Raw genomic sequence first — 27,225 nt, 5'->3', positions numbered from 1 at the left:
AAAATTACTGAGAAAAAAAACAGTAAGTACAAATCTCTGAACAGTTAGTTTCTTGTTCACTCCAGATTTGAATTTCTTATTCATTCAAGCAAATTGCACGTGTTTTGGCACATGTGTGCTAAAGAGTAAGTACAATTGTCAACAATTTGCACAAAAACTAAATGCACATGGCTTGCTGATAAAAACTAATGAGTTGATTCTCAGTGAAATTGTCATACTCTTCACAACTTCTAAACATTCTTTCACTGTGTGAGCCATCACATGCTAAACGATCCATTCAATTATCAAAATCTGTCAGACATACATGTATATTCCATAAATATCTATGACATGGAATGTTTGTGGTGTCTGCTAAATCTCTGGGCAGACCAACAAGAGCGACAGGATGTCCACCAAGAAGATGGGAACTTGTAGTGTTATGTACTGTGAGGAAGTACAAATTATTATTTTTATTTTTTTACAGAACTACCGAGGGTTTTTTAATTGTTGCTGTTTTTTTTTTTTTTTTTGCATGGATGTCATGTTGTGGCAGTTTTCTGTTCACTATATATTACATTACATGTAAGAAATGTGTAAAAATGTACATGCAAATGTGAATTTCTGTTACATTTAACACATTGCTACAAAAATACATTTACTGTATACATAAAAAATGTGCATATCCTTTTTCTGCGTACTACAGTATTGTACGGTATTGACTTTTCCCAGTAAACTTTTACCTACTGTTGAAATATATGTGATACACAATAGCATTCAGCAAGACAAAACTGACATTCTTGTATAGTACAATAAGCAGTCAGTGTATATAACAAACATTTCCAGGGTTGACTGCCATGGTGAAAAAAACATCTAAACAATTTGACCAGTATGGCTCATACGATGACAAAAAAACTTTTCATTTTGGTGGCATTGGCTAATTTACTGACACAATAACTAGGTTTTGAAGCATGAATTAAATGTTTTGGGTGAGTTACTACATTTTGCAGATATGCAATAGAGTTGTGATGTCCCATAAAACAGTTGTGACAACTGCACTTACAGTTCAGAGAATGTTAAGATTGTTTCAAAGAATGAGCCAAAGCGACTGAGAAAAACTGTAATATAATTCAGACTCAAAATTTTGATCGGATGAGCCGTGTTTTAATCCGTTGTAAAGAGTATTTCCCCACCAATGTGATCGCACATTCTGTATCATTGCATATTTATTGCTTTGCAACCGCAAACGTCAACAGTTAAACTTGGTGCAAGCATTGTTTTGAATTATTATTGTTTATAACAACATTGATTGTTATTCAGACTGTTAAATTTTTTTTATAACAACATCTTTATTTACATCCATTTAACTTGTCACAATAATTTCTGTCATATGTATAACCTCGAATTTCTTTATCTTATAATCTATCTTATAGTAATTAAATTCAAAGTGATCAAACAAATGAAACAGACCTATGACTGCAGGTTGTAATTTGATAAGTTTGGCACCACTTTGATCTTTAATTTTAAATTTAAGTAATGAAACTTAAGTTTTCAATTTAAGTGGGCATAATGCCTTTAATGCATGTTTAATGCATTGCATCTTTTCATAAATTCATAAAATAAAATACAAATCACCATAATTTACAGTAAATAAGCATAACTCTGAGTCTTTAGCATTTGCTTGATGATAGGTAAAAGTAAAATTATTGTGAAATCCAAGAAGAATCTCACTACTTCAGCCACTTCATGCTACAGATGCAACGTAATCACTGTTTTGCCTCTCATGCTCTCTAAGCCTTATTAAAACCACAGGACACAAGCAGTGAATTAGTTGGATGGGGCACTCTATAGCACCAAGTTACTCACACATTTAGATTCTGTAATACTGCATGGAAGATTTAGAGTTTCTGTAAAACTGCATGACATCTACTTGTAAGTAAGAGAAAAAGGCAGCTAACTTTTGCCACTCATTTAAGAAAACTGTATTTCATCACTGTAAAATAGTCTTACTGGAGCAATTTAACCTCATAAATGTGCCAGCATGATAGAATGACCTATCAGATTTTCTTTCTTGGTCACAAGTGATAAGTCCATCAGCCTTGTTTGTGATGAGATTTATGTTTATCTGAAAATAGGTCTTGGTAGGGTACAAAGGGGCTTAAAGGGGAGCTTAAGTAAAATGTGATATGTTTTCTGGTCCCAAAGTGTTTGATGACCAAAAAAATATATTTTGTTTTATGAAATATTGATGAAGCAACACAATTTGTGTGAAAAGAAATGCTAAAGGATGTTTGTTTTGAATGAAACCAGCCCTTAACCCCTTCAAAAAGGCTCTTTTCTTATCACTTTTTACCCCATTCTACCCTACAGTTTTTGAAAGAAGTTCTTCACACAGGTCTGTTTTCTGTGCTGGGATTTATGGATGTCTCTGAGGAACCTTGTTGTATTTTTGTGCATATATCTTTTAATTTTATTATGTAGGGTCACAGTTTACGGTGAATGAGAGAAAATCAGACAGAAAGAGAGAGACTAAGACAGACAGACAGATGAGAGAGAGAGAGAGAGAGAGAGAGAGAGAGAGAGAGAGAGATAGACTGAGAGATAGAGAGAGGATTACCTCAAACAATTGTCCATTTTCATTTCACAATTAACAAATCTGGAATCAGTTTCAGTTTTAAGGAGAGCAGGGATATTGTTACATTATTACATTATACATATTGCTCAAAAAGGATAAAAATCAAACATAGTTTCAGTTTAGGCAGGTCATGTTAGTCGAGCTTGCAATCAGCTGATGCTCAGCTGATCATCAGAAGAATCAGAATCAGAATGAGCTTTATTGCCAATTATGCTTACACATACAAGGAATTTGTCTTGGTGACAGGAGCTTCCAGTACACAACAATACAAAACAGCAACAAGACTTTTAAAAAATAATTACAAATTGAATAAAAAAATAAAAAATAAAAAAAATATGAAAAGAAATAAAGTATATATAGAATACACAATAGACAATATATATATATATATATATATATATATATATATATATATATATATATATATATATATACATACACACACACACACACACACACACACATACACATACACACACATACATACATATATATATATATATATATATATATATATATATATATATATATATATATATATATATATATACACACACATACATACATATACACTGTGTATTGCACATTAATTATTGCTCAATGGGGCAGTTTTAACTGTTCATGAGAAGGATAGCCTGAGGGAAAAAACTGTTCCTGTGCCTGACGATTCTGGTGCTCAGAGCTCTGAAGTGTCGGCCAGAAGGCAACAGTTCAAAAAATGTAGTGGGCAGGGTGAGTGGGGTCCAGAGTGATTTTTCCAGCCTTTTTCCTCACTCTGGAAGTGTATAGTTCTTGAAGGGAGGGCAGGGGGCAACCAATAATCCTCTCAGTAGTCTGAACTGTCCTTTGTAGTCTTCTGATATCTGATTTCGTAGCTGAACCAAACCAGACAGATATTGAAGTGCAGAGGACAGACTCAATGACTGCTGAGTAGAACTGTATCAGCAGCGCCTGTGGCAGGTTGAACTTCCTCAACTGGCGAAGGAAGTACAACCTCTGCTGGGCCTTTTTCACAGTGGAGTCAATGTGGGTCTCCCACTTCAGGTCCTGTGAGATGGTAGTGCCCAGGAACCTGAATGACTCCACTTCTGCCACAGTGCTGTTTAGAATGGTGAGCGGGGTCAGTGTTGGGGTGTTCCACCTAAAGTCCACAATCATCTCCACCGTTTTGAGCGTGTTCAGCTCAAGGTTGTTTTGACTGCACCAGTGAGCCAGCTGTTCAACCTCCCTTCTGTATGTAGACTCATCGTCATCTTGGATGAGGCCAATGACAGTGGTGTCATCTGCAAACTTCAGGAGCTTGACAGAGGAGTCCTTGGTGATGCAGTTGTTGGTGTAGAGGGAGAAGAGTAGTGGGGAGAGCACACATCCCTGGGGGGCACCAGTGCTGATTGTACAGGTGCTGGAAGTGAATTTCCCTGTCTCACAAGCTGCTGCCTGTCCGTCAGAAAGCTGGTAATCCACTGACAGATAGACATGGGGACAGAGAGTTGGTGTAATTTAGTCTGGAGGATAGCTGGGATGATGGTGTTGAAAGCCGAAATGAAGTCCACAAAAGGATCCTTAATATGTCCCTGGTCTGTCCAGATTTTGCAGGATATGATGCAATCCCAAGTTGTCTGCATTATCCACAGACCTGTTTGCTTGATAAGCAAATTGAAGGGGATCTAGAAAGGGTCCAGTGTTGTCCTTCAGGTGGGCCAACACCAGTCTCTCAAATGACTTCATGACCACAGACGTTAGGGCGACAGGTCTGTAGTCATTAAGTCCTGTGATTTTGGGTTTCTTTGGGACAGGAATGATGATTGAGCATTTGAAGCAGCATGGGACTTCACACTGCTCCAGTGATCTATTGCAAATCAGTGTGAAGATGGGGGCCAGATGGTTAGCACAGGATCTAAGACATGCAGGTGAAACGCCATCTGGGCCTGAAGCTTTACTTATCTTTTGTTTCTGAAAGACATGGCACACATCATCTTCACAGATCTTAAGTGCAGGTTGAGTAGCAGGAGGGGGGAGGAGGGTGGTTGCAGGAGGTGTTGGTGTTTGTGTGAAGTGAAAGTCAGAGCGGGTGTGAGATTGGGCCTTTCAAATCTACAGTAGAACACATTCAGGTCGTCAGCCAGTTGTTGGTCCACCACAGGGTTGGGGGTAGGAGTCCTGTAATTTGTAAGTTGTTTCATGCTACTCCACACTGATTTAGGGTCGTTAGCTGAAAACTTGTTTTTCAGCTTCTCAGAGTATCTTCTTTTAGCCACTCTGATTTCCTTATTCAGTGTGTTCCTGGCCTGATTGTACAAGACTTTATCCCACCTCTGTATGAATCCTCTTTGGCCTGATAAAGCTGCCTGAGTTCTGCTGTTAACCACGGTTTGTTGTTGTTAAATGCTAAATAAGTCCAAGTAGAGATGCACATATCCTCACAGAAACTGATATATGATGTAACAGTATCTATGAGCTTGTCCAGATTGGTGTCTGCAGCCTCAAAAACACTCCAATCAGTGCAGTCAAAGCAGGCTTGTAGTTCCAGCTCTGCTTCACTGGTCCATCTCTTTACAGTACAATACATCTACTACTACAGGCTTAGCAGATTTTAGTTTCTGTCTGTAGTTTGGAAGAAGATGAACGAAACAATGATCAGATAGTCCCAAAGCTGCTCTAGGGACAGAGCGATATGCATCCTTTATTGTTGTGTAGCAGTGATCCAGTATGTTCCTATCTCTGGTTGGGCATGTAATAAGCTGTCTGTATTTGGGCAGTTCACGTGTGAGGTTTGCTTTGTTAAAATCCCCAAGAATAATAATATCTGGGTATTGTTGTTCCATGTCTGTGATTTGATCAGCCAGCTGTTGCAGCGCGGCATTCAAACACACGTTTAGCGCGATGTAAACACTAACCAGAATAAATGAGGAAAACACCCATGGCGAGTAGAAAGGCTTACAGTTAATAAAGAGCGCTTCCGAATTAGGACAGCACATCTTCTTTAACGTTGTTACATCTGTACACCAACTTTCATTGATGTAAAAGCATGTTCCACTGCCTCTCGTTTTCCCCATTATCTCCGTAATGCGACCTGCTCTGAACAGCTGAAAGCTCGGCAGATATAACGCGCTGTCCGGTATGGCTTCACTTAGCCAGGTTTCTGTGAAGCACAAGGCAGCAGAGGTTGAAAAGTCCTTGTTTGTTCGGGTGAGGAGATGTAGTTCGTCCGTTTTGTTAGGAAGAAAGCGGAGATTCGCAAGATGAATACTCGGCAGCGCTGTTCGAAAGCCGCGCTGACGGAGCTTGACCAGCGTGCCTGCTCGTCTCCCTCGCCTGCGTCTCTTGAACAACACAGCTGTGCCTCCAACTAAAATGTCCAGCAAAACGTCTGAATATTCAAAACCAGGAAAAGATTGTCTGGTATATGCTGTCGAATGTTCAGCAGTTCGTCTCTGGTAAAACTGACTGGAAAAAGATTACTTAACACAGGACAAACAAACAAAAACAACAAAACAATACGAGTGCTCCACACTGAGGCGGCCATCCGTGGTGCCATCATGATGTATCTTTTGTATGTATGACGTCTACCAATAAAATTCAGACGCTTATAAGAGAGGCACTGTTTAAGTCCTCCATTTATTCATTGCCTTAACTGCCTTTACATTGCATGGATCCAAGCTGCACTTAACACCCTCCTCCATCCCCAGCTCCACTTACTGTATGGCAGCTTTACCTTTAGTTCCCTGTCTGTCACTCACTCGAAGTTGTGTCGCTGTAGTGACACTAACGGTTCACTCTTGAGAGCCCCAATCACCTTTGCTTTATTCAGAAAAGGCCAATGAAAATTGGCGAGTGGAATTTGCATGCCACTCTCCGCCCCAGACATACGGGTGTAAAAGGAGATGGCATGCACCACTCATTCAGGTTTGTTCTTTGGAGCCGAGCGCATGTGTGTTTGTCCCGTCACCTTTCCTTCTGCTGCTGGAATTTATGGTGCATATCAGCAGTCACCCTCACACGATCGAGTGTTATGCTTCCCCTGGATGCTTCGGCGGCTGAGTCCACAGGTGTTAAAGAGTATATTCCAAAAGAGTATATTTTCTCTAAAAGAGCTCGCACAAATGATTGCCGTCTTTTTGAAGATGTCCTTTTGCATTTGTGCTAACGGGTGCGGCCGTTATCTCTCCCCACCGGATGGCCATGAGATCTGTCTCGAGTGCTTGGGTCGCAAGCATGCCGAGGCAGCTTTCGTGGAGTGGTCATGTTCTTACTGCGAGAACATGCCCATGAGAACATTGCGGTCATGGCTCTCTTCCTTCTTCGTGAAGCAGAGAGCCACTGTGGCTGCTTCCCAATCCAGTCCGTCCTGGGTTGAAACTCAGGCGGCTGTGTCGGCAAGCGCCGTGGGCGATCTGGATGTGGATATGGGAGTGTTCCTGCCTGCTCAATCCCCACGGACCTCCCAGCCCCCAGCATGTTGGTTCTACCCGTAGAGTTCACGAGCGAGGTAGGCGGTCCGCCTCAGGGAGGATTTAATATCTCATTCGGAGCTCACGACGAGGATGCGTTATCGGTTGCAGCATCGGAGGGTGGGCTTTTGCTTTCGGAAGTGGACGAATCTTCTGAGCTCCTGCTCTCGGGTGGTAGAGCTCAGGATGAGGCGGATGCTGAGTTGGCAGCCGTGCTTGCCCGGGCGGCCGCGAACATCGGACTTGAGTGGAACCCTCTGCCCTGCCCTGCCCTGAGCATTCGCGGCTAGATGATTGGTTTCTGGGCTCAGAGCGCGACTCACGGCCGCACCCCGCCCCAGTGCCCTACTTCCCAGAAGTGCACGAGGAGCTCGCAAAGTCATGGAAGGCACCTTTCTCTGCCCGTACATGATTTGCCGGCTCATCCACCCTAACTACCCTCGATGGCAGAGCGGCTAAGAGATATGTCGAGCTTCCCCAGGTAGAGCGTGGCGTTGCGTTGCATTTATGCCTGCAGGGCGCAGCCACATGGAGGAACCGACCAAGGCTCCCTTCCAAGGCGTGTACATTTTCTTCATCACTTGTGGCCTAGCAGGCCTTCCGCCAGCAGTGGTAGACATGATCACTCAGGCCAGAGCCCCTTCCACGAGGCGGTTGTATGCTTTGAAGTGGCATCCCTTCACGAATTGGTGTTCTTCCCATGGGGAAGATCCACGGAGATGTGCAGTTGGGTCTGTGTTGTCTTTTATATAGGAGAGACTGGAGAGATGGCTGTCTCCCTCTACCCTGAAGGTGTGGCTGCAATTGAACGTGGCTGCAATTGCAGCATTTCACGATACACTGGATGGGACACCCTCTCGACAGCACGACCTGATCACCAGGTTCCTCAAAGGCGTGAGGAGATTGAATCCCCCTAGACCGTGCCTGATTCCCTCTTGGGATCTCTCTGTGGTCCTACCTGCCTTACAGAGAGCCCCCTTTGAGCCCCTGGAGCAGGCTGAGCTCAGCACTTTGTCGCTGAAGATGACCCTCCTAGTGGCTCTCACTTCTGTCAAGAGGGTGGGGGACCTGCAGGCGCTCTCTGTCACCAGCGAATGCCTGGAGTTCAGACCAGCACACTCTCATGTAATCTTGAGACCCCGGCCCGGTTACATGCCAAAAGTTCCAACCACTCCCTTCTGGGATCAGATAGTGAACCTGCAAGCACTCCCTTCAGAAGAGAAAGACCCGGTCTTGTCATTGCTGTGTCCAGTTGCGCCCTGCGCATCTATCTGGACTGAACGCAGAACTTTAGATGCTCGGAGCAGCTCTTTGTCTGCGTTGAGGGCAGCAGAAGGGGAAAGCTGTCTCCAAACAGAGGTTGTCCCATTGGATTGTGGACCTCCACCAGAGGTGTTGCATCCTCCTGGGCACTGGCGAGGGCGCCTTTCTAGCAGACATATGCAGAGCAGTGGGTTGGGCTACACCCAATACCTTTGCAAGGTTCTACAACCTGCGCATAGAACGGGTTTTGACCCGAGTGTTACGGGGTAACAACAGGTAGGCCGGGCGGCCGGTCGGGTGTATCTATCTCCGTAGATAGGGTCCTCCCCAGTGGCATCATTCCATATGTGAACTTCCCCATCGGTAAGTCCATGTGAGGTATTCTCCACATGTTAACCTCCCTCGGTAGAATGTGGGTTCCGAAGTGCTCTTCCCTCCTGGAGAGGGAAGAGCACTTCCACCTGCACTATTCTAGCAGGTGCTCGGCGGAAAATTGCTTAATACAGAAATCAGGAAAGGCCACCGCCTGTAGCCTCCTCGGGTAAGTGCCTCCTCCCACCCTTATCGGGACCAGGGACATGCCTTACCTAACTCACTTTACCTAACAGCAGCTTACCTGTGTCCATTCCTCCATACCACGTGACACGGTTCAGCACCTGCGACGTTTTGTATAGGAACCCCTAGTGTCACTACATCGACACAATGTCGAGTGAGTGACAGACAGGGAACATCTTGGTTACTGATGTAACCTCTGTTCCCTGATGGAGGGAATGAGACATTGTGTCCCTCCTGCCACGGTGCTGAACCGACCACTGACATGGCCGGGACTCTCTCTCTCGGCTCCTCAGCACAACTCTGAATGAGTGGTGCACACCATCTTTTATACCATATGTCCGTGGCGGAGAGTGGCATGCAAATTTCACTCGCCAATTTTCACTGGCCTTTTCTGAATAAAGCAAAGGTGATTGGAACTCTCAAGAGCGAACCCCTAGTGTCACTACATCGACACAATGTCTCGTTCCCTCCATCAGGGAACAGAGGTTACATCAGTAATCAAGACGTTTTCTTGTTCTTGTTGTTCTGTGCTCTTAGACTACAATTGATTTGCCAGTTTGGAATTCCTATCTTCAATGTGTTATTGCACCTTGTTTTTCATTTACCAACTTGATATATAGTATTTGAAGTTCTGTTATGTGTCCTGTGGTATTGGGGGTGTGGTTGAGCGCCAGCTTGTGTATGGAGAATGAGATCGGGAGATGAGAACGGTAAGGATCATCACCTGTCAATGATTGTCTCTAACAGCCATTTGTCATTGCACTGAGAGTGGAGAAGGAGTTAAAAGCGAGCCAGACGCCAGTAGAGGAGGAGAGAGACCCACACACACACCCAGAGATCCTGTGTGGCATGTGAGTGTTGCGAGAGAGTGTTTTTGCTCTAATGAATAAATAAAAATACCATTTGAGTTGAAGTTCACCATTCCCGATTCCTCCTTTCTCACCCCAATAACCCAATTCTTTTACACTGGTGCCAAAACCCAGGAAAAAGGAGGAAGAGTGTTGCCATGGAGTCCTCCCTGTTGGGTGAAGTCATCCGTGCTTTTGCTGAGATTCAGGAAACTCACCACCAAGCACCCCTGGCTCAGGAACAGCGATTCCAGGAACTCCTCCGGGCCCATGCGGAGGACCAGCGGGTGTAGTGGAGCTTGGTGGCCCAGGATCGATCTTCAGCCGCAGACCCAGAGGCAGCAATCATGTCTCATCTGCAGCTGATGAAGATGGAACCCCAGGATGAGCCGGAGGCATTCATTGGGATATTTGAACAAGCGGCTACCGCCTCCGGCTGGCCAAAGTCTCAATGGGTGCTTCGTTTGCTGCCGCTGCTCTCCGGCGAGTTACAACTTGCGGCTGATCAGCTTCCAGCAGAAACTTGCCTGGCTTATGAGGACCTGAAAAAGGCCATCCTTCAGCGGGTCGGGCATACATCGGAACAACACCGCCAGCGTTTCCATTCCCTGAGGCTGGAGGAGGTCAGCTGCCCATTTGTGTATGCTCAGCTGCTCCGTGATGCCTGCCAGAGGTGGGTCCTAGCCCAGGAGGGTTGTGACATCAGGGGTGTGATAGATTTGTTAGTACTGGAGCAACTCACCATCCGTTTGCCAAAGAGAACTGCAGAGTGTGTCCATTGCCATCATCCAGCGTCACTGGATGATGCCGTCCAACTGGCGGAGGACCATTTTGCAGCCTTTCCGGCGGCTGGTGAGCCCCCCTATTCATCTCTCCCTCTGCCCCCTTCTTCTACACTTTCTGTTTCCTCCCATCCAATCCCTCCTCCCCGGAGACGTGGAGTTCCCCCTCCAAAACCCGCTTCCTGACTGCGGAGTCTGCGCAGCCTGCCGGTTCACCCTGTCCCTTTCCCAGCCCCTCTCCATTCTCACTCACAGGTCGACATATCCGCCACCGCGGGTGTGGGCATGGAGCATTTCCAGGACCAATGCCCGCTGATGGAGATGGGGACCATGGACCGGCTCCCTGACGTGCCACAAGCCACCCCCGATCAATCTGGGATGTACTGCATACCTGTGAGTATCAAGGGGGGTACATACCAGGCCTTGGTGGTTGGGTTGCAGCCAAACCTCCATCCATCAATGCCTGGTTCAAGATAAGGCTTTTGGTACAAGTCACAAGGTGAAGGTAAGGTGTGTGCATGGGGATATCCATGATTATCCGGTAGTGACCATAACTATTCAATTCCGGGGGCAAAAGCATAGTGTTGAGGCAGCGGTTAGTCCCCGCCTCACCCATCCGCTAATCCTGGGTACAAATTGGCCAGTGTTTACCACTTTATTAAGGGAAATTTGTGCGGATGTGTCCTGTAACAAAGCGTCTCGGTGTGGGATTTGGGATACACTTGCTGGGGAGGCAGAGCCAGGGCCAGTCAGCTTCGTGTCAGGATGATGTTAGGGAGGGGGAAGTCTTGACTTTCCCAGCCCTTAGAGGATTCCCCTCTGGGGATTTCCCTCTGGAGCAGACATGAGACAAACCCCTTAGGCACGCCTTTGACCAAGTGAAATTGATTGATGGTCAGCATCGTCAGCCAGACATCACACTCATATCCATATTTCTCTATTATAAATGATTGGTTATATTGAGTGATGCAGGAAACTCAGACAAAAGAGGATACAATCCAGTTGTTGGTACTGAAGTGCTGTCAGGAAATGTTATTCCAGACGGCTCATCATAATCCGATGACGGGTTACTTAGGGTGAGAAAATACACTAATCTGTCTAACGGCCCATTTTATTGGCCGGGCATTCACAGGGATGTTCATAGGCGGTGTGCGGCATGCCGTGAATGTCAGCTGGTGAATCCGCCGGCCATCCCAAGAGCGCCATTGTGCCCACTCCCTTTGATCGAGGTTCTCTTTGAAATAATTGGTATGGACCTCATCGGGCCATTAGAGTGTACGGCACATGGACATCGCTTTGTGTTGGTTCTGGTGGACTATGCAACGCGATATCCGGAAGCAGTGCCTTTGCGCAAGATTTCAGCACGTAGTGTTGCGGAGGCACTCTTCAGAATTATCTCCCAAGTGGGGATCCGAATGAAATCCTCACTGATTAGTGCACTATTTTCATGTCACATACACTACACAAGCTGTATGAATTATTGGGCATTATCGATTTGGACAAGCGTGTACCACCCGCAAATGGACAGCTTGGTCGAACGGTTTAATCAAACCCTGAAAAAACATGATTCGGAAGTTTGTGCACGAAGATGCTCGGAATTCGGATAAGTGGATTGAACCCCTGTTAATTGCAGTTTGAGAGGTCCCGCAAGCCTCCACGGGGTTCACCCCATTTGAATTATTGTATGGGCGTAAGACTCGTGGTGTCTTAGAAGTCGTGAGGGAAAATTGGGAGGGACCTTCAAACAGCAAAAACAAAATTCAATACGTTCTTGACCTGAGAGCAAAACTCCACACACTGGGGTAATTAACACGAGAATTTGCTACAGGCTCAAGAACGCCAGTCCCGGCTGTGTAACAGGGGAGCTCGGCTACCAGAATTTACACAGGGAGATAAAGTCCTTGCATACTACCCACATCAAGCTCTAAATTACTCACAAAGTGGCAAGGGCCCTTTGAGGTCACACGGCGAGTCTGGGAATTCGATTATGAGGTTAAACGAATGGATAGGGGCAGAGCACGGCAACTTTACCACCTCAACCTCTTAAAACTGTGGAGGGAGGTGGTACCCATGTCTTTGGCGAGAGGGAGGAGCTCGGGACAGAGGTGAATGTAAAATGTAAAAGCCAATTGAGGCCACCTCTCACTGTCGCAAATCACTAACGTGACCCGGTTGCAAAGAGAATTCTCGGATGTGTTCTCATCCCTTCCTGGTCGTCTGAACCTCATAGAACACCATATCGAAACAAACCCAGGGGTAGTGGTACGCAGGCATCCCTACCGATTACCTGAACACAAAAAAATGTGGTTCAGGAAGAATTAATGGCCATGCTCGATATGGGGTTAATAGAAGAAGTCCCACAGTGACTGGGCCAGCCCGGTGGTGTTGGTTCCGAAGAGCGATGCCTTGGTCTGGTTCTGTGTGGATTATAGAAAGGTCAATGTGGTGTCTAAATTTGACGCGTATCAAATGCCTCGTATTGACGCTGGATTTGATTTCTTTAGAGTGACTCATATATGTGATAATAGCGGAAAAAATCAAACAAGAAAAGTCTGAAAAATCAATAGAATTATTAATAGAATTGTATTAGACCTGATTTATTCAAGAGTCCCTCTATAAATAGATAAAACAACACTGAAAATTCCCAGAAATAACATAACTATCTGTGTATTATTCAGATAAATATCTGAAATCTTTATTATATTGAGTTAGTGTGTGCATGTGGTTTTTACAGCAGTCCAAAATGTACCCTGTGTGTGAGGATTTTGCAGACTACTATAATTCTGATGATGATTCTGACTTAACTCCAAAACTGCTGTGCTCTTATTTAACAAAAGTTAATTTGCATCTACAATAGACTTCATTAGGCTGTCACTGTTGGTAAAATGTAAAATCACAAATGTGAAATGATCTCCTCCAGAGTTTAATTAATTATAATTAAGTTTAATTTGACAGTTTAAAAGTCATTTTTGAATTTATCTTTTATGATCACGCAGACAAAACTGCTGATTTTACAGTATAAATAACTAAAATTTGAACTGAAATCACTTAAAGCAATTGTCCACTCAAAAATTCTGTCATTATTTACTTATTTGTTCTTTTTCAAACTTAACAGCTGTGGTCACTGTGAACTGTCATTGTATGGAACAGAGCTGCGTGAAGATTCGTCAAATTTTGTGTTACGCAGTAGAAATAACAGTGTACAACTTTGGAACAACATGAAGCAAAACATAACAGAATTGTATTTTGGGGTAAACAAATTGCAGTGAACGTTGCTTTCATATTTGCTATTTAAATTACACTTAATTATGTTTAGTTGAGTTCGATTTTCTGTTTCATGTCTGTACTTGAATCCAAGTGAAAAGCTATAGCTTTTTATAAACTGTGAACTGACATTACTTTTTAATGGTCTTATTCAATAGACTGAAGGACTGGGAGCTAGGGGGAAGATTTCACATTGCACAACTTGTTTACAAGCAGAGCAAAAAGCATTAAAGAAAAGCCAAACAACTACCCAACCTGTGAATGTGCCTTCTAATATAATTCAGAGCAAGATTTGATAACAATAATTGCTGAATTGTTTTTGAGTGCCATTGAGATGTTCAAGGAAAAAGGCTTTCTCTGCTTGGCTCTCTCTATCTTCCTTTTCTCTCTCCTGTCTGTCTGGAGGTTTTTTGCATTATTCATTAATTCCCATTCTCCCAAGCCTCACACATGGAGCCACAAACACATACAGGCTCTCTTGCTATTGAAATTCTGGAGTGGTTAGGGCACAGCCTCTAGCAGTGTGATTTGTGGTTCCTTGTGAGGTCGACATTGATTGGTGAAGAGGAGAAAGGTTCTGACAGAAAACCTCTAGTGCTCTTTAAAAAGGTTAAATAATGGACAAATCACAATATTAGCTAAATTAAATATAAAAGTCCATTTTACCTGCCGCTCTGCACTGATTCAAATGGAATAGTGTTCTCAAAGGAGGCAGCTTTCAGATACATTTGTCCAAAAAATGTGTTAGGTGTTCCCGTCCTCAAAAATCCCAGTTTAACCCCTGGTTGTAAGCATGCAGGGGCATCATGCACCTTTGTCTTTGGAGGGGGCACCAGTTGCAGTCAGGCTCACTTGATGCCCTAGATGAAATACTTTTTTAGCAGTTTACTAGATCATTCGGTAAGTGTTAGACGTGAGTATAGAGAGACAGTTTTCTCTTAGTGTGCAGGGGACCTAGGTTCAAATCCCAACTAAATAATCCATTTTATTTTGTAAACAAAGCAAAACTGTAACTGAACTTGACAGATCACCCTGCATACTCGTTGCATTGAAAAGAGAAGCTTTGACATTTATATAAAAACACCTTTGGCATTCCTTAGAGAAAACGTCATGGTTACTTGCATAACCTCCGTTCCATGATGGAGGGAACGAGACATTGTGTCGATGTATTGATAGTAGGGGTCACTCTTGGGAGCCCGAGACACCTCTGGTCTTTGATTAAAGGCCAATGAAAATTGCCAAGTGGTATTTGCATGCCACTCCCCCGGACATATGGGTATAAAAGGAGCTGGTATGCAACCACTCATTCAGGTTTTATGCTGAGGAGCCGATATAAGGTCCGGCCATTTCAGCGGGTAGTTCGGCGTTGTGGCAGGAGGGACACAATTTCTCGTTCCCTCCATCAGGGAATGAAGGTTACACAAGTAACCATGACGTTCCCTATCTGTCACTCACTCGACGTTGTGTCAATGTAGTGACACTAGGGGTCCCTATATGAAATGCCACAACTGGCTGAACTGTGTTACGTGAACTGGCAGTGTGTGGTGGGCAGACTACTGTGTGCCTCATAGCAAGCACACCAGGTCGACACGTAACCTCCCCCAACATAGTTATGAGTGTCGAACGGCCCTTTGGGGACAAGTCGACTACCAAAAATATAGAGACAGGCTAACCCAGTCGTGGCCTCTTTTCCCCTTCTTTTTTTCCACTCCCTAAAAAAGAAGGGGGATTATCCGACTGGGCCGCCAGGTCTAGGCACCGCGGAGACCACACCTTGCCCAAAGAGAGGGGGGGATATTTAAGTGGAAAAATACGTCACGTGGTCTTTCCAAACATGTGGAGAGCCTTCAAAGTAGATCCTACCCAACGGGGGAGGAGTTACTACAAACATGGAGACTGGGGCAGAGGGGCTCTGCCCAAGGAAGATGCAGTTTGCCAACAGGGAAACGAATTAGTGGAAGATACTGTATGTATCGCATGGGGTTAGCCTTAAAGGGAACCGCCATATGCGGAGCACCTACCCCAGAACAGGACTCTTAGTTAGCATGTGTACTGGGCCGGCAGCGAGTTTCTCCGAAAACTCGACTGCCACAGGGCTCGGAGGAAGTCAACCAGGGAACAAAGTTTGTGAACACTACTGGGAATTAATGCTGCACGTCTTCAGCTCAAAAGGAGGTGGAAGGCACTATGTGCAAGCGATACACCCAGCTGGCTATCCCGGGCTTATCCGCTTGTATTGCGTGCCACTACCTGGGACGAAACTGATTCCACCCAGAGGTTGTAGAACCTTGCAAAGGTGTTGGTGTTGCCCAGCCTGCTGCTCTGCAAATGTCTGTTAGAGAGGCAGCCCTGGCCAGGGCCCAGGAGGCTGCTACACCCCTGGTAGAATGGGCTTGTAGCCCTACCGGGGGTGGCATGTCCTGGGCATGATATGCCATAGTTATGGCGTCAATGAGCCAGTGGGCGATCCTCTGCTTGGAGACAGCGCTTCCTTTCCGCTGTGCATCAAAGCAGACAAAGAGCTGCTGCTCAGAGATCCTAAAGCTCTGCGTGTGATCCAAGTAGATGCGTAAAGCGCACACCGGACACAACAATGACAGGGCTGGGTCTGCCTCCTCCTGGGGCAGCGCTTGCAGGTTCACCACCTGGTCCCTAAAAGGGGTTGTGGGAACCTTGGGCACATAGCCCGGTCGGGGTCTCAGGATCACGTGAGACTAGCCGGACCGAACTCCAGGCACGTTTCACTGACAGAGAACGCTTGCAGGTCTCCTACTCTTTTGATGGAAGTGAGCGCAGTCAGGAGGGCAGTCTTCAAGGAGAGTGCCTTAAGCTCGGCTGACTGCAAAGGCTCAAAGGGGGCTCTCTGTAGACCCTGAAGAACTACAGAGAGGTCTGATGAGGGAACGAGGCGCGGTCTGGGGGGATTCAGCCTCCTGGTACCTCTTAGGAACCTGATGATCAGGTCATGCTTCCCTAAGGACAGCCTCCCTTCCAACCTCTCCTGCAGGAAGGAAAGCACTGAACTGACCGTGCATCTCTGGGGGTCTTCCCGTCGGGAAGAACACCACTTAGTGAACAGACACCACTTAAAGGCATACAGGCGCATCGTAGAGGGGGCCCTAGCCTGAGTGGTAGACCGCTTAGGTCTTCCGTGTCCTGTCCAGGGGCCAGACATGCAGATTCCAGAGGTCTGGTTCAGCCGATTCAGTCGATTCAGACAGGCACAGGTGCACCTGTTCGCCTCCCAATAATCCTCCCCACTGCCTGCTCCGGTACACCCTGACCAAGGCCCCCCTCGGCATAAACACGCTGGCACACAGCTGGCCCCCTGGCATGCGCAAATATGCGTTTCCCCCAGTTAGCCTACTTGCACAGACCCTGAGCAAGGTCAGGGAGGATGAGGAGCAGGTCATCCTGGTAGCACCCTACTGGCCCACCCAGATGTGGTTCTCGGACCTCACGGTCCTCACGACAGCCCTCCCTTGGCGAATTCCCCTGAGGAAGGACCTTCTTTCTCAGGGACGGGGCACCAACTGCCAGATGGGGGCCAGCTGTGTGCCAGCACGTTTATGCTGAGGGGGGCCTCGGTCAGGGCGTACCAGAGCGGGCAGTGGGGAGGATTCTTGGGAGGCGAACAGGTGCACCTGTGCCTGTCTGAATCGACTCCATATCAGCTGGACCACCTGAGGGTGGAGTCTCCACTCTCCCCTGAGAGTAACCTGTCGTGACAGCACGTCCGCTGTAGTGTTGAGGTTGCCTGGGATGTGAGTGGCTCGCAGCGACTTGAAGTGCTGCTGACTCCAGAGGAGGAGACGGCGGGCGAGTTGTGACATACAATGAGAGCGCAGACCGCCTTGGTTGTTGACATATGCTACCGTTGCCGTGTCTGTCTGAACTAACACGTGCTTGCCCTGGATCAACGGCCAAAACCTCCGCAGGGCGAGCAGAATTGTCAACAACTCGAGGCAGTTGATGTGTCAATGCAGTTGCGGGCCCGTCCACAAGCTGGTGGCTACGTGCCCATTGCAAACAGCGCCCCAGCCCGTTTTGGAGGTGTCCATCGTGACCGTGACGTGCCTGGAGACCAGTTCTACGGGAACACCTGCCCGTAGAAACGAGAGGTCGGCGCCATGCCCATCTCGGGACTCGAGTCTGAAGCTAGTGCTGAAGCGGTCTCATATGCATCAACCCGAGCGGGGTGGCCACCGCTGAGAGTGCCATATGACCCAGGAGCCTCTGAAAAAGTTTCAGTGGAACTGCTGTTTTCTGTTTGAACGCCTTCAAACAGGCCAACACGACTGGGCACGCTCGTTCGCGAGGCGCACTGTCAAAGAGACTGAGTCCAACTCCAAACCGAGAAAAGAGATGCTCTGAACGGGGAGGAGCTTGCTCTTTTCCCAGTTGACCCGAAGCCCTAGTCGGCTGAGGTGTGAGAGCACCAAGTCCCTGTGTGCGCACAACACGTCCCGAGAGTGAGCTAAGTTTAGCCAGTCGTCGAGATAGTTGAGAATGCGAATACCCACCTCCCTTAGCAGGGCAAGGGCTGCCTCTGCAACCTTCGTGAAGATGCGAGGAGACAGGGACAGGCCGAAAGGGAGGACTTTGTTCTGATATGCCTGACCCTCGAATACAAACCGCAGGAAGGGTCTGTGTCGAGGAAGGATCGAGACGTGGAAGTACGCATCGTTCAGATCTACCGCCGTGAACCAATCTTGATGCCGGACGCTCGCCAGAATGCGTTTTTGCATCCGCATCTTGAACGGGAGTCTGTGTAAAGCCCGGTTCAGTACTCACAGGTTCAAGATTGGCCGCAACCCACCGCCTTTGTTCGGTACGATGAAGTAGGGGCTGTAAAACCCCTTCTTCATCTCGGCCAGAGGGACAGGTTCTATCACCCCCTTCCGTAGGAGGGTAGCAATCTCCACACGCAAGGTATCAGCGTTTTCGTCCTTCACCAAGGTGAAGTGGACACCGCTGAACCTGGGCGGATGCCTGGCAAACTGAATCACGTAGCCGAGTCGGACGGTCCGGACCAGCCATCGCGATGGATTGGAAAGTGCAAGCCACGCGTCCAAGTTCCGCGCAAGTGGGACCAAAGGGACAACGTCGTTGGACGTCCCGGCAGGTGGGGCCTCGTGGCAGGGTGGAGCTCGAGGTGCCACACCATGTCGTGGCCGTACTGAGTCTAGGGACATCGAAGCACTTACCTGGCTCCTTGTGACCACCCCCGGAACAGCCTGGGATGGAGGAGGAAGAGGCCTGTCCTCATGACCCGTGGAGACTGTCACATCGGGGGCGGATTTGTGCCACAGCTGGGCGCTCAGGGGCGGTAGACCGCCGCTGGAGCGCCATACCTGCCAAATAGAGTGGTGGACGGTGGTCGTGATGACAGCCCTGCACACCGGATACGTGACCCAGGGAACAAGGAAACCGCTCTTGCTGGACTCTTGAGTACAGCAGCCACTTGGGCATGCAGCGCAATTAAATACAAAGGTAACAAAAAGATGCAAAGGTCTGCTTACCAGCTCCAGAGCAGCAGGTTTCATCATCCCTGGGTCACCCGTCTCAAGGGCGCTTTGAAGCCTTTCATGGTTTCTGGGAGGCCGCGAGATGGGTGGCATCTGCTTCCTGCGGTGGGCTCACACCAGGGCCGGGCCAAAGGGGCGGGCTGTGGCAGAGCTGGTGAAGTCAACGCAGGGGGACGCCCTTGGCGATGAGCAGACTGGGTGTGGGATCTTGAGCCATGCCGGGGCAGGATATGCCGGATAGCCTCCGTCTACTGCTCCACCGTCGAGAACTGCTGGGCAAAGTCCTTGACGGTGTCACCGAATAGGCCAGCCTGGGAGATGGGGGCAGCAAGGAACCGTGTCCTGTTGGCCTCACCCATCTCGACCAGGTTGAGCCAAAGGTGGCGCTCCTGGACCACTAATGTGGACATTGTCCATCCAAGAGACCGCGCCATGACCTCCATCACTCGGAGAGCGATGTCGGTCGCCGAGCGCAGTTCCTACATCAATCCTGGGGCGGAACTACCCTCGTGCAGATCCTTTAGCACCATGGCGGACTTGCAGGAGAGCCATGGCGTGCAGAGCGGAGGCGGCTTGTCCAGCGGCACCATAGACCTTGGCCGTCAGAGACAACGTAAACCTACAGGCCTTGGATGGGGGCTTTGGGCATCCGCACCAGGTGGCGGCGCTCTGCGGGCATAGGTGCACCGCGAGCGCCTTTATCCACCGGGGGATTGCCGAATAGCTCTTGGCTGCCCCACCATCGAGGGTAGTGAGTGCAGGGAAGCTGAAAAGATCGGGACCGGGCAGTAAAAAAGTGCCTCCCACGACCTTGTCAGCATTTCATGCACTTCCGGGAAGAAAGGAACGGGGGCGGGGCGTGGCTTTGAGTGGTGCCACGAGCCCAGGAACCAATCTTCGAGCCGCGAGGGTTCAGGGAAGAGCGGAGGGTTCCACTCCAGCCGACACTCGCGGCTGCCTGGGAAAGCATGTCATCACCTCAGCGTCAGCCTGTGACTGGGCAATCGTCCCCGAAGGGAGGAGCCCAGCTGAGGCTTCCACGTCCGACTGGATGAGCCCGCTCTCCAATGCTGTGCTCGAGAGCTCATCACTTTCGCGGGCTCCGAAGAAGAGGTTGAACTCGCCATGAGACGAGCCGGCGGACTCATCTGGAAGCCCGATCGGGGCAGACAAGCGTGCTGGGGAATGGGAGGTCCACGGGGGGATACCCGGCAGAGGCTTTCCCATTGGGGTCCCCAAATCGCCCCCAGTGCTAGCCGCGCTGGCCTCATACCCGTGAGTAAAAGGACCGAGGCGGGGAGCCTCTGGGGTGGCTTGCTTTCCTACAAAGCCGCATCTTTGCCATGGACATGTCCTTGCAATGAGTACATGACCATCCACGAATGCTGTCTCCGCATGAGCAGTGCCCAGACACGAAAGACAGTGATTGTGACCGTCAGAAGGTGAGAGATAACGAGTGCAACCAGGAATAACACACAATCGGAAAGGCATCTTTAAAAAGACACGTCTTTAAAAAGATGTTCCGTGTGTGCCGCTCTTTTAGAGAAATATACTCTTTTAGAGAAATGTACTCTTATTTCTGCCGAAGCGCCCAGGGGCATTCTCTGCAGTGCACCAGTGCAGAGGAGGGAGAAGCTGCTGAAATGCACTGTCAGATCCAGCAGAGGTGAATGAACAGTCGTGGGAATTCAACTCAGTGAGCATGACTGTTCGGCTCTGAAGAGAAAATCTGAATGAGTGGTTGCATACCAGCTCCTTTTATACCTGTATGTCCGGGGGAGTGGCATGCATATACCACTTGCCAATTTTCATTGGCCTTTTATCAAAGACCAGAGGTGTCTCGGGCTCCCAAGAGTGACCACTAGTGTCACTACATCGACACAATGTCGAGTGAGTGACAGATAGGGAACAATGTTTTGAGCAACATGAGCTTTTTGACAAATTTTCAGTTTAAAGCAAATGATTTGCAGAGGGTGCATTCGATTTGATTGGACTGACCAAATTTAGAATGTGAATGAGTGATGCCACAGCATTTTAAACAAAAACTTTTTTACCTACAGTAATAATGCAATTATCATGTTTTTGGAAGTTCAAAATCCACTTGGATCAAAAATCTTAATTAATAAGATTAATATTAGTTAATATCTCTCTTTCTCTTTCTGTCTTTCATATACCACTAGAGAGACTTTACAGACTGCGGCACCCTCGCTGCGCTCCACAGAACAGTGTGGATGGTTTGGAAGACATGGAGGTTAGTCCTCATTATCTCTCTTCTAAAAATGTATTGGAAATGATTATTATGTGGGCTGGAATGAAGTGTGACATTGCAAAGTTTTTTTATATGACTTTAATAAATTAAAGAAATTAATAAATTATGCAGTAATGTAATTAAAAACTGCAGAAATTGCAAATTAAAATAGAAGCAAACACATCACAGTCAACTGAATTAGTGAAAAGTCTCATTTGATTGTGATTACAACTGATAACATTAGTGTTAGTGATGTCCCACTGTTTCTACAAAATAGTCACTATGGTACTGTGAATTATTTAGTTACTATCGCCTCTACTTTGACCTATATCAATAAACTCATGACTGATAAGTAATTATGAATGAATGAATGAATGGTTGGCAGGGTATTCACCTGCAGGGTGTTTTGATGTGTTTAGTGCAGTCTGCTAGGTGAGCAGTTGCAGGTAAGGATGGCCACTCCAGTTTTTGGGTCCAGAAAGCAGAGAGGATAAGTCTTCTTTGGTCAGTACATATCCTCCCCTCACCAAGACTCCGACCATACCTCCTCGTGACCCCAGGCTAAAATCAGTAGTGGATCTCTGAGCTGGAGCGGTTCCAGAGGTGTCTCTCTAGCCTCTGCCCAACTGCCACGTGGGTAAGCTAAGGATGGCATGATGGCTAGGAAAGTAAACCCTAAATACAAACCTGCATTTGGGGACATGCACAGGCAGGATCCAACAGACCTGACCTTTTGGTGGTCCTCTGTAGCTTTGGCTAGACAAAGATCATCATGAGTCTCTCATGGCACTGAAATGTGTCTGGCGAAGCAAAGATGGGGGAAGTGTGGACTGCGCACCCAAACCCCCACCTTAATCACCTCTTTATGCAAGCTCCTTGCTATAGCCCCAAACTGTTCAACCCTGGAGGGGAAGGACCTAGAAAAAGTGGTCTAAAAGTTCTCTGCTTCATCAACTCTGGATGGTAACGGCATGGTTACAAAGTACATTTGAAAGTAGTCTATCGTAGTCTAACAAATGCATTTTAGCATGTGTTTACTTCAAAGTCCTAAAACTCTAAACCAACCATTATCATTAATTATCAACCTACAAATCAGTTCAGCATAATACACTTTGTTGCCAAAACTGCTGGAATCATGAACGTCATGGTTACTTGTGTAACCTCTGTTCCCTGATGGAGGGAACGAGACGTTGTGTCGATGTAGTGACACTAGGGGTCACTCTTGGGAGCCCGAGACACCTCTGGTCTTTTATAAAAGGCCAATGAAAATTGCTGAGTGGTATTTGCATGCCACTCCCCCAGACATACGGGTATAAAAGGAGCTGGTATGCAACCACTCATTCAGGTTTTATGCTGAGGAGCCGATATAAGGTCCAGCCATTTCAGCGGGTAGTTCAGCATTGTGGCAGAAGGGACACAACGTCTCGTTCCCTCCATCAGGGAACGGAGGTTACACAAGTAACCATGATGTTCCCTATCTGTCACTCACTCGACGTTGTGTCAATGTAGTGACACTAGGGGTCCCTATACGAAATGCCACAATTGGCTGAACTGTGTTACGTGAACTGCCGGTGTGTGGTGGGCAGACTACTGTGTGCCTCATAGCCAGCACATCAGGTTGACACGTAACCTCCCCCAACATATTTATGAGTGTCGAACGGCCCTTTTTGGGGACAAGTCGACTACCCAAAAGATAGAGACAGGCTTAACCCAGTCGTGGCCTCTTTTCCCCTTCTTTTTTTCCACTCCCTAAAAAAGAAGGGGGATTATCCGACTGGGCCGCTAGGTCTAGTCGGGGGGTGTCCCTCCCAAGGGGAAGACACAGCGGAGACCACACCTCGCCCAAAGAGAGGGGGGGATATTTAAGTGGGAAAATACGTCACATTGTTTTTCCAACAATGTGGAGAGTCTTCAAGGTAGATCCTGCCCAATGGGGGAGGAGTTACTACAAACATGGAGATGCAGTTTGCCAACAGGGAAACGAATTAGCGGAAGATATATAATCACATGGGGTTAGCCTTACAGGGAACCTCCACATGCGGAGCACCTACCCCAGAACAGGGCTCTTAGTTAGCACGTGTACTGGGCCGGCAGTGAATCTCTCCAAAAACTCGACTGCCACAGGGCTTGGAGGAAGTCAACCAGGGAACAAAGAAAGCGATATGTGCAAGCGATACATCCGGCCAGCTATCCCGGGCTTATCCGCTTGTGTTGCGTGCCACTACCTGGGACGAAACCGGTTCCACTCGGAGGTTGTAGAACCTTACACAGGTGTTGGGTGTTGCCCAGCCCGCTGCTCTGCAAATGTCTGTTAGAGAGGCACCCCTGGCCAGGGCCCAGGGAGCCGCTACACTCCTGGTAGAATGGGCTTGTAGCCTTACCGGGGGTGGCATGTCCTGGGCGACATATGCCATAGTTATGATGTCAATGAGCCAGTGGGCAATCCTCTGCTTGGAGACAGCGCTTCCTTTCCGCTGTGCACCAAAGCAGACAAAGAGCTGCTCAGAGATTCTAAAGCTCTGTGTGCGATCCAAATAGATGTGTAAAGCATGCACCAGACGCAGCGATGACAGGGCTGGTTCTGCCTCCTCCTGGGGCAGCGCTTGTAGGTTCACCACCTGGTCCCTAAAGGGGTGGTGGGAACCTTGGGCACATAGCCCGGTCAGGGTCTCAGGATCACGTGAGAGTAACCAGGACCGAAATCCAGGCACGTTTTGCTGACAGAGAACGCTTGCAGGTCACCTACCCTCTTGATGGAAGTGAGTGCAGTCAGGAGGGTAGTCTTCAAGAAGAGTGCCTTAAGCTCGGCTGACTGCAAAGGCTCAAAGGGGGCTCTCTGTAGACCCTGAAGAACTACAGAGAGGTCCGATGAGGGAACGAGGCGCAGTCTGGAGGGATTCAGCCTCCCAGCACCTCTTAGGAACCTAATGATCAGGTCGTGCTTCCCTAAGGACTTACCGTTGACTGCGTCATGGTGTGCTGCTATGGCGGCAACGTACACCTTCAAGGTGGAAGGGGAAAGCCTCCCTTCCAACCTCTCCTGCAGGAAGGAAAGCACTGATCCGACTGCATATCTCTGGGGGACTTCCCGACAGGAAGAACACCACTTAGTGAACAGACGCCACTTAAAGGCATACAGGTGCCTCATAGAGGGGGCCCTAGCCTGAGTGATCGTGTCTACCACCGCTTAGGTCTTCCGCGTCCCATTCAGGGGCCAGACATGGAGATTCCAGAAGCCTGGGCACAGGTGTCAGATGGTGCCCCGTCCCTGAGAAAGAAGATCCTTCCTCAGGGGAATTCGCCAGGGGGGGGGGCTGTCTCGAGGAGGGTGAGGTCCGGGAACCATGCCTGGGCAGGCCAGTAGGGTGCTACCAGGACGACCTGCTCCTCGTCCTCCCTGACATTTCACAGGGTCTGTGCAAGTAGGCTCACTGGGGGAAAATGTATATTTGCGCATGCCAGGGGGCCAGCTGTGTGCCAGCGCGTTTATGCCGAGGGGGTCTCGGTCAGGGCATACCAGAGTGGGCAGGATTCTTGGGAGGTGAACAGGTGCACCTGTGCCTGTCGAATCGACTCCAAGTCAGCTGGACCGCCTGAGGGTGGAGTCTCCACTCTCCCCTGAGGGTAGAGCGCTCGTTCGTAAGGCGCACCGTCAAGGAGACTGAGTCCAACTCCAAACCGAGAAAAGAGATGCTCTGAACCGGGGGGAGCTTGCTCTTTTCCCAGTTGACCCGAAGCCCTAGTCAGCTGAGGTGTGAGAGCACCAGGTCCCTGTGTACGCACAACATGTCTCGAGAATGAGCTAGGATTAGCCAGTCATCGAGAATGCGAATGCCCTCCTCCCATAATGGGGCAAGGGCAGCCTCTGCGACCTTCGTAAAGACTGAGGAGACAGGGATAGGCCAAAAGGGAGGACTTTGTACTGATATGCCTGACTCTCGGACGCAAACCGCAGGAAGGGTCTGTGTTGAGGAAGGATTGAGACATGGAAGTACGCATCCTTCAGGTCTACCGCTGCGAACCAATGCCGGATGCACAATCTTGATGCCGGACGCTCGCCAGAATGCGTTTTTGCATCAGCATCTTGAACGGGAGTCTGTATAAAGCCTAGTTCAGTACTCACAGGCCCAAGATTGGCCGCAACCCACCGCCTTTTTTTGGTACGATGAAGTAGGGCTGAAAGACCCCTTCTTCATCTCTGCTGGAGGGACAGGTTCTATCGCGCCCTTCCGTAGGAGGATAGCGATCTACGTGCAAGGTAGCAGCGTTTTCGTCCTTCACCAAGGTGAAGTGGACACCGCTGAACCTGGGCGGACGCCCGGCGAAGTGAATCACGTAGCCGAGTCGGACAGTCTGGACCAGCCCTCGTGACGGATTGGAAAGCGCAAGCCATGCGTCCAAGTTCCGCGCAAGGGGGACCAAAGGGACAACATCATCGGACGTACCGGCAGGTGGGGCCTCGCGGCGTGGTGGAGCTCGAGGTGCCACACCACGTTGTGACCGTGCTGAGTCTAAGGACATCGAAGCAGTTACCTGGCTCCTTGTGACCACCCCCGGATGGAGAGATCTGCTTACCAGCTCCAGAGCAGCGGGTTTCGTTGTCCCTGGGTCACCCGTCTCAAGCGCTTTGAAGCCTTTCACGGGTTCTGTGCGGCTGTGAGACGGGTGGCGTCTGCTTCCTGCGGTGGGCTCTATGCCGGGGCAGAGCTGAAGGGGCGGGCTGCGGTGGAGCCGGTTCAGTCACCGCAGGGGGACACCCTTGGCGATGAGTAGACGGGGTGCGGGATCTTGAGCCATGCCGGTGCAGGATATGCCGGCTAGCATCCGTCTACTGCTCCACCATCGAGAACTGCTGGGCAAAGTCCTCGATGGTGTCGCCAAATAGGCCCACCTGGGAAATGGGGACAGCAAGGAACCGTGTCTTGTCGGCTTCGCCCATCTCGACCAGGTTGAGCCAAAGGTGGCACTCCTGGACCACGAGTGTGGCCATTGTCCGCCCGAGAGACCGCGCCATGACCTCCGTCGCCCAGAGAGCGAGGTCGGTTGCCGAGCGCAGTTCCTGCATCAATCCCGGGGCGGAACTACCCTTGTGCAGTTCCTTTAGCGCCTTGGCGGACTTGCAGGAGAGCCATGGCATGCAGGGCGGAGGCGGCTTGTCCAGCAGCACCGTAGGCCTTAGGCGTCAGAGACAACGTAAACCTACAGGCCTTGGACGGGTGCTTTGGGCACCTGATGAGTCAGCCGGCGGATCCCATTGGGGTCCCCAAATCACCCCCAGTGCTAGCCGCGCTGGCCTCATACCCGTGAGTAAAAGGACCGAGGTGGGGAGCCTCTGGGGTGGCTTGCTTTCTTACAAAGGTGAGCCGCGACTGCAACGTTGCCATGGACATGTCCTCGCAATGAGAACATGAACATCCTCTAATGCTGTCTCTGCGTGAGCAGTGCCCAGACACGAAAGACAGTGATCGTGACTGTCAGAAGGCAAGAGATAATGAGTGCAACCAGGAATAACACACAATCGGAAAACCATCTTTAGAAAGACATCATCTTTAATCTCTTTTTTATCTCTGCAGTGCACCAGTGCAGAGGAGGGAGAAGCCGCTGAAATGCGCTGTCAGATTCAGCAGAGTTGAATGAACAGTCGTGGGAATTCAGCTCAGTGAGCATGACCATTC

General features: G+C 48.7%; 1 protein-coding gene across 1 annotated transcript in view; it reads left to right on the top strand.

The window, feature by feature from the left end:
• plrdgb (PITP-less RdgB-like protein) overlaps positions 1 to 27,225 on the top strand; it is an 80,812-nt gene that overhangs the window by 11,881 nt on the left and 41,706 nt on the right. The window contains exon 3 of the mRNA XM_051677432.1: positions 21,483 to 21,553. Coding sequence (XP_051533392.1) covers positions 21,483 to 21,553 — 71 coding nt within the window. The remainder of the gene's footprint in view (positions 1 to 21,482; positions 21,554 to 27,225) is intronic.

The sequence above is a fragment of the Myxocyprinus asiaticus genome, chromosome 38 (genome assembly GCF_019703515.2).
Source record: "Myxocyprinus asiaticus isolate MX2 ecotype Aquarium Trade chromosome 38, UBuf_Myxa_2, whole genome shotgun sequence".
Lineage (NCBI taxonomy): Eukaryota > Metazoa > Chordata > Actinopteri > Cypriniformes > Catostomidae > Myxocyprinus > Myxocyprinus asiaticus.
This window is presented reverse-complemented; position numbering and strand designations above follow the sequence as displayed.